The 7,492-nt window shown below is 38.5% G+C and overlaps 1 protein-coding gene across 2 annotated transcripts; it reads right to left on the bottom strand.

Moving 5' to 3' along the window:
- Nucleotides 1–376: 376 nt before the first annotated feature.
- On the bottom strand, nt 377–5,612 carry LOC149135473 (uncharacterized). 2 transcript variants are annotated; one of them, XR_016241879.1, is made up of 2 exons: nt 3,282–5,612; nt 377–2,871 (listed from the first exon to the last, which is right to left on the bottom strand). XR_016241879.1 is itself a non-coding variant. In XM_089352194.1 (2 exons), the coding sequence occupies exons 1-2, from the start codon at nt 5,017–5,019 to the stop codon at nt 2,384–2,386; spliced, it is 558 nt and encodes a 185-aa protein (XP_089208320.1). In that variant the 5' UTR covers nt 5,020–5,083; the 3' UTR covers nt 377–2,383. The 2 variants fall into 2 exon arrangements, 1 of the variants encoding a protein (XP_089208320.1); XM_089352194.1 differs by having other exon boundaries at nt 4,950–5,083.
- Between the last annotated feature and the right edge of the window lie 1,880 nt (nt 5,613–7,492).

Raw genomic sequence — 7,492 nt, 5'->3', positions numbered from 1 at the left:
TCAATGATATCGAGCACAAACATAACTGGTACTCGGTCCCGAAAGAAGAGACGGTTAAGGTGATCCCGGAGAGATTTGAACGCAGAATGTTAAGCGCCGGAGCTCTAATTAATCTGTCAATTCACTACCTTTTCGTCGGAATATTTATGGTTTCTGATTGAGGCAGCGAGCTGGTTGAATCATTAGCGCGTGTGTATCAATGCTTTACAACATTTTTTCTGGCTTTTCACGTTCTGGGTTGAAATTCCTCTGACATCGAGTTTGCCTTTCATCCTTTTGGAGTTGATGAACTAAGAACCGGTTGACCACTGGTCAAAATGTGAAACCATTAATGGTTACTGATTTAGGCACAAGGTCAGTAATTTTCGAGGAGATAAATGGTGAAGTCGACTTCGACAAAATTTGAAATCAGAAGTTAAATAACCGGAGGAAAAACGTATTTATTTTCACGCTCTAACGCCTTCCCGCCGCCGTCTTTATAATATTGTAATATTGGTTTGACATTTTGATACAAAGCCAGTATTTTCCGGCTAAGTGGAATAAGCTGATTACATCCACTCCGTGCTCAACTGGTACTTATTTTATCAACTTTGAAAGGATGAAAGGCAAAGTCGACCTCGGCGGAATTTGAAATCGGAATGCATTGACGGTCGAAATGCCGCTAAGCATTTTGCCTGATGTGCTAACGATTCTGCCAGCTCACAGCCCTTATTTATATTGTTCTACTATAAAGAAAAACCCACTTTAGGCGGCGAACTGGCTGAATCGTTACCGCACCGGTCAAAATGCTTAGCGGCATATTATCCGACTTTATGTTCTGAGTTTAAATGCTGCCGAGATCGAATTTGTCTTTCGTCTTTTCCGACCTCCGAAATTGCTGGCCTTGAGATAAAATTTGAAACCAATATTAAAAAAAGATTTCTAATATAGGCTACGTATATTTTGAAGGTCAGGGTTAGGGTTAGGGCCTGGGTTAGCCGGTTCGATCTCCGCCCCGCCATCACATGGCTGATATTTATTTCATTGATTCCTTCACCCGGAAGAATATCTACTCAAATCTATCCTGGTGAAATTTGAACTCTGGAGAAAGAAAAGGAATATAACAAAATACAGTAACTCTTTTCAGTGCCAGGGGCAAAGATACTTTTGGCACCTTCACCTTGATCGACAGAGATGTTAATGCGCCTCTTGACACTTTCATCCCAAAACGACTGCCTCCAGACAGAACACCACAGAGGGGACAAAAAACATAAAAACGAATGAAAATGAAGATGTTATATAATAATGGAAATGAAATGGCTGCATGAGCCCCACTCTCATGCAGTACCATTTGAACGTTTAAATGCACTGTTTTTAATCCTTCATTTTGCCTTTGTTTGTTCCTTTATCATCGTTTTCTTCTCTTTTTTTTTTTTAAATAAAACAATTTCACTTATTTTTTCTTTCTTTTTCTTACATAAAACAATTTTATTTACTTTTTTTCCCTTTTTTAATATCTCGTAAAAGGTTCAAGATCGTTCAATTCTGCCACTAGTGGCAATTCATCAAATTCCTCTGCGACTCCCGGCGGATCAATGCCTCTTCCACACATATCTTTCAGCCTGTTATAACTCTCCTTGTCGACCACAATGGCCTTCACGTTCTCCGAATACACATCTGTGGGCAACTTCACCCTTATAATGGACTTAAATTTCATTATTTTCCGCTCAGTTTCTTTATTTTTAGTATACGTCACAAAATTCCATCGGTATTTTTTCGCCTTCCTTGCTTGTTTTTCCTTTTCTTGTTCTACTCCTGGTACTTTTTCTTTTTCCTCCTCCACTCTGAATAGTTTCGCCATTTCACCCTCATATAGTTGTTCGCCTAAATCCTTTTCCTCCACTGGTATAACCAGTATCTTTGTTTGCTGTCTTCGCCTTCTGAAACTCCCCCTAATGCTCCTCTTCAAGCTCTTTTTCAATCTCCTTGTCAACCATCTTCTCACCTTCCTCCCTTCTGACTACCTTCACAACCTCTTTCTCCATCTCCTTAACCACTTCTTTTTCCTTCTTCTGCCTCTCTGGCGGAGAGCTTACTCTTTCACTTCTCTTTCTCTTTTTGACCACCGTGAATTCCTCCTCTGTTCTTGTCTCCTTTACCTCGAAGTGTACCACTTGGTCTACACTCTCCTGCTCCTTAGTCTGTTCCATCTATTGTTCATTTTCTTTCTGGAGGCACCTCACCTTCATTTAACCTTTTTCTCCACACAAGTAGCATATGGGAGGCCTATCCTCCACCACCACTCTCAGCCTTACATCCTCGGGAATAACTGTTTCTTCTGCAATTCTGTTGAGGTCTTTCAAACCCGCTTGTATGGCCATCTCTATGCCATACTCCCAATAATTCAACCTTTTGGTTCTCGTTGCCTTGAGTATTTTAACATCTCCATGTTAAACATTATGGCCGCCATCAGCCATGTTTCCTTACCTTTGCCAACTCTCACCCTGGCAACGCGCTTGCCACAGTACGTCGGCAAAAGTACCCATTCTTCCGTTCTTATGGCTTCCGTTCTTATGGCTTCCGTGGAGTGCTTAATCACTTCGACCTCCGTCGCGAAACGCACCTCCACTTTGCCATACCTCCTTCCACGTGTGATGAACGTTGTGAGTTTCTTAATATCCTTCAAACAATTCTCAATAGCCTCAATTGTTGCTATTTCGATCTTCCTACTAGACACCTTCAGTGTTTTAAAAATCACTGTTAATTTCTTACATTCTTTCATCTCCTTCGGCTCAACTTTTACTTCGCGGACCTCCAAAGCTTCAACCTCCATTCCTCTACCAGTTGCTGCCGCATAACTGTGGCCTCCTACTGGCACTTTCTCCATCTTTCCTGCAATGGGAAAAAGAACAACAATTCAACAATAACAGGAACAGTAATTTGAACAGTAACAATCAATAATCTTGGGTACATCCACGAGGGGAGACCTTCAATAAATATTTAACAAAGTGACTTACGTCTAACAGCAATCGAAAAAACACGACAAAATTAACTCCAATTGATACAAATATGTTTCACCACCTGCTACATACTCTTTTCTTTATTTGGTACTACGGCCATAACACAGAGGGGACATTACAAGGACAGACAGAACATTACAGTGGGGATAGAAAACATAAAACGAATGAAAATGAAGATGTTATATAATGAAAATAAAATAGCTGCACGGGCCCCACTCCTCATGCAGTACCATTTTACTTTTTTTCCTTTTTACTTTTTTTCCAATAAACAATTTTATTTACTTTTTCCCTTTTTTAGTGTTTCATAAAAGGTTCGAGATCTTTCAGTTCCACTACCGGTGGCAATTCATACTTTCTTACTCGGGTAATGAATGTTGTCAACCTCTTTGTTCCCTTCAGTGTCTTATAAATTACTGCCCTTTTGGTAACATTACTTGTGAGATCTGCAGGCGGCGTTAGTCTCAGTGTGTTTCCTTCTTTTCTTAACAATTTTTCGCATTCTTTCATTTTCTTTGGTTCGATTTTACTTCATGTACCTCCAGCGCTTAACCTTCACTCAGTTTCCAGTTGCAGCCGAATAGCTGTGGCTTCCTGCTGGCCCCTTCTCCATTTTCCCAACAATGGGGAAAGAAAAAACAACACTTCAAAATTAACAATAATCAGCAGTTTCAACAATAATAGTCTTGGGTACCCTCACGAAAGGAGACCTTCAACAAATATTCAGCAAATATTCATCAGTTTCTCCAACTTCTTTGGTTCGCTTTCCACGAATCTCTTTTTCATTTGGTTCCTTTTCTACTTTTTACCCAATACATCAGTTTACCTATGCATTTGGTAATTATGCCATCTTCTCAACTCTTCTTTCTAGTCTTGTATACCCTCATATACACCTTCTTACCAACCCTAAAGAATCTTGTTAAGTCTTCTTTTCTTGCGAGGTAGCAATTTATCAAAAACTCATTTTACTTTCCTTACAAACATCAGCTCCGCTGGTGAGCTACCTGCTGGTGTATTTGGATTTGGTGCCATACGGTACACAATTAAAAGTTGTTGTGGAGCTATCTCATCCGTGAATTCCTTATTCGATTTTCAAAGGGTTCTTTTGAAGGTATCGACAAAGCGTTCTGCCTGTTCATTAGATCTGGGATGGTATGGTGCCATAGTTATATGTTCTACCGCGAAAGTTTCACAATTTTTAAAAAAATTCGTTAGACACAAATTTTGTTCCATTGTCAGACACCATCTTGTCTGAGATACCAAATCTTGCGAACAATTCGTGTAAAAAAATTGTCACAGTTGAGGAGGTTGGTTTTTTTTATACTTACAGATTTCAGGCCATTTCGAAAAATTATCAACTACCACTAAGTAGCATGAACCGTTTAAAGGACCAGTGAAATCAATATGTAGTCTCGACCACGGAACATCTACTTTTGAACAATGTTTACTTTTTATCGTGGGCAATTTTTAATTTCGTTTTGGTTTACATACAGGTTTTCCACTCTGTTTTACTGCAATTTTTTGTTTCAGTCCCTCAGCAGCATTCGAACATTCGACTCAACCGGCTATATTTCCACACATTTCAATCTATATTTCAATCCACTCTGTGCCAAGTAGATTAAGTGAATCTTTTTAATACATATATCTTTGCCTTTTTCGTTTGACCTCGAAATATTGCACTACATACGAATTCACCGAAAAAATATAATCTTTTTCCCGTACCACCATGTGCTACCTTTTTAGATTTAATTAACTTCGGTTTACCAACATATTTCTACGTTTTTTCGTTTATAATGGTAATGTCACTACCAGTAAAGACACGACTTTTTCATAACATGATTCAGGATTATATGAACAAGTAGAGGGTCACATAAGAAGCCTTAAGATATCTTGCCTTGTGCATGCGTCTATGCTCTTGTATTTGTACAACTATTACAGTTGCTTGAGACTTACTGTTGTAATTCTTAAAATGTCGGATTATTATAACGCCCTCTTCAGTATACAGTATACTTAGTAAAACCATTAGTAAAGTTACGACTATCTCTGACCGCCTCCTACGTTCTCCCGTATTTTATGAACTTCTCTTTACTTATAGTGACTAGGTTATTCCATTCGTCACGTGAGAGGGGTGTATCATTATTATTAATTCCCTACAATACTTACTGTACATCATTCTAGGGACATCAGGATAAACTACACATTACCATCAGCCATTTCTCCTGTACAACTTTTGGTCTTGGTCGAAGTTTTCCACATCGGAGAAAAACCAAAGTATGTCATGTTCTTAAAAGATATTAGACTTGTTAAGTAACTGCTTGACGCTGATCAAACGGCTTTCCTGTGTCTTTACAGACAGTAACTGGCCTCTATTCAGTTCACACGATTTCTACCGAATGCCCTTGTGCACCGCAGTTCTGATAGTCCACTCCGATACTTGAAGTTCTTTGGCGATGGTTATCATTAATTTTTCCGGATCATTTTTGATAATGTTTTGAATTCATTAGTTGAACTACGTGTCCTTGTAGTACACTATCGCTCGTTTCCACAGGCAATGCTAAATCTCTGTAGGAAGTGGTTATGTGTTGGTTTACGTGTACACTAATTTAGGGTAATGGATTGAGAATCGTTTGGACCAATGGTTTTGTTGACTTAGAATAATCTAACTTTTCACATTCCTCGACTATATGTAAAGTAGATAAGTATAGATTTACCTGCATTATATTAGTTTCAGGTATTCAGATTCATGTTGTATAATACGAGGGGGTACTGAAAAGTTCCTGGCTTTAAGGGTGTTGCGAAAGGCTGGTTGGAGGCCCAGCCTTCCGAGTTCTTTTACAGGGCTTAAAAACTGAAGGACTGCTACAAAAAGTGTATGAATCTGGGAGGGAAATATGCTGAATAAAATCATAATTAACAGATCTTCCTGTTCTTTTATTCAGGAACTTTACGGCAACCCCTCAAGTTTAAATATACGAAGCTTAATTGAATATGTTGCCAATTAACAAATATGAAAATCAGAAAAAATATTTTGCTATATCTTGGTAAGCTATGAATGCGTGTGTGTGTGAGAGAGAGAAAGAGAGAGTGACAGAGAGAGAGAGAGAGAGAGAGAGAGAGAGAGAGAGAGAGAGAGAGAGAGAGAGAGAGAGAGAGAGAGAGAGAGAGAGACCAGTGATGTTAATTCTTGAGAAATCCGAAAGAGATATCGTAAAATAAATGCAATGTACCGTATTGTAGAATGAGTAGAGCACTGAAGAAATGCGTTGGAATATTTAGTCAGTACGGCATTTTACTTTCTGAGTTCAAATCCTTCTATGATCGATTTTTGAAAAAAAAATTATTTTACCTTTTATCTGCGTGACATTGTTAACATAAGTGTCAGTTAAAGGCTGTGGCCTTGTGACACTTGCTTGAGTGTGAAAAGACGATCGAGGGGGTAAAATCAACAAATTATCTTTTTAACGACCCTCAGTGTTTCGAATTTAAACTTCACCGGTTTACCACGTATCAGGATCCAGGCTTAGATTGGTTTTTTTAAATATTTTTTAGCCTTTTCTTTCCCACCCAGTTGATAACAGAAATACTAGCGATCTATTGGGGGTTAACTCAATCTTCTGTAACCTTTCGTTAGAAATCTGTGTCTTTGTGACCATATTAAAAAATTTCATTCGTCTAGGGACTAATTACATATGAAACTGGTCTATCATGCAAATACATCAGTTCAATCGAAATCTTAAATAACATGATTACCTCTCTTTTATTTCCCTCGGGTTTTGGTACCGTGATATTTTTGTTTACATTTTTAACCTGTATTCCTCTTGCTCTGTCACCAATTCCCAAAACCGTTACCCATCTCCCACCTATCACCCAGTTTGTCTCTTTTGAGTCTACCCAGAATTCATTGCTACCCATAATTACCAGCCCCATATCGAATACCCCATCATCATTATCTTACTTCAACCCCTCCACACGATTCCTTCCTGTTATATTTTGCATACTTTTTTCACTTTTATTTATTTATTGTCTTTAAAACAGAGCACTCAACATCCCCACTACCAACACCCTTTCTCCACCCAACTGTCAAATACTCCTTCTAACTTTTTGCCTACGCCTCCTACATCCTGTTTGGCCTCACTCCGTTTCCCTTCTTACCTCCCTTTCTATTTAAATACCTCTCCTCTTCCCTGTATCTTCTCCTTCCGTTTTACTCCTCCAAACCTTCTAACCATCACCTATTTTCTTTAACTTTTTTTTTTGTAAAATCTCCTTCATCGTACTTTCACTTTCTCACTAAATTTCGTTATCTAGTTTTCTCTCTTTTTGCTTTAACATTCACTTATTCTCTCTCTCTCTCTCTCTCTCTTTCCTCTCTTCTCCTTCACTTTCATTCCCCTCTCACTCTCTGACTCGCACAAACTTTTCCTCTTAAATTATTTCTCAATCGTACTTTTTGCATCTCTGTTTCTTTTACTTTTCTTTCTTTCTTTTTTCTTTCT

Source organism: Octopus bimaculoides, chromosome 5 (genome assembly GCF_046866305.1).
Source record: "Octopus bimaculoides isolate indiv1 chromosome 5, ASM4686630v1, whole genome shotgun sequence".
Lineage (NCBI taxonomy): Eukaryota > Metazoa > Mollusca > Cephalopoda > Octopoda > Octopodidae > Octopus > Octopus bimaculoides.
This window is presented reverse-complemented; position numbering and strand designations above follow the sequence as displayed.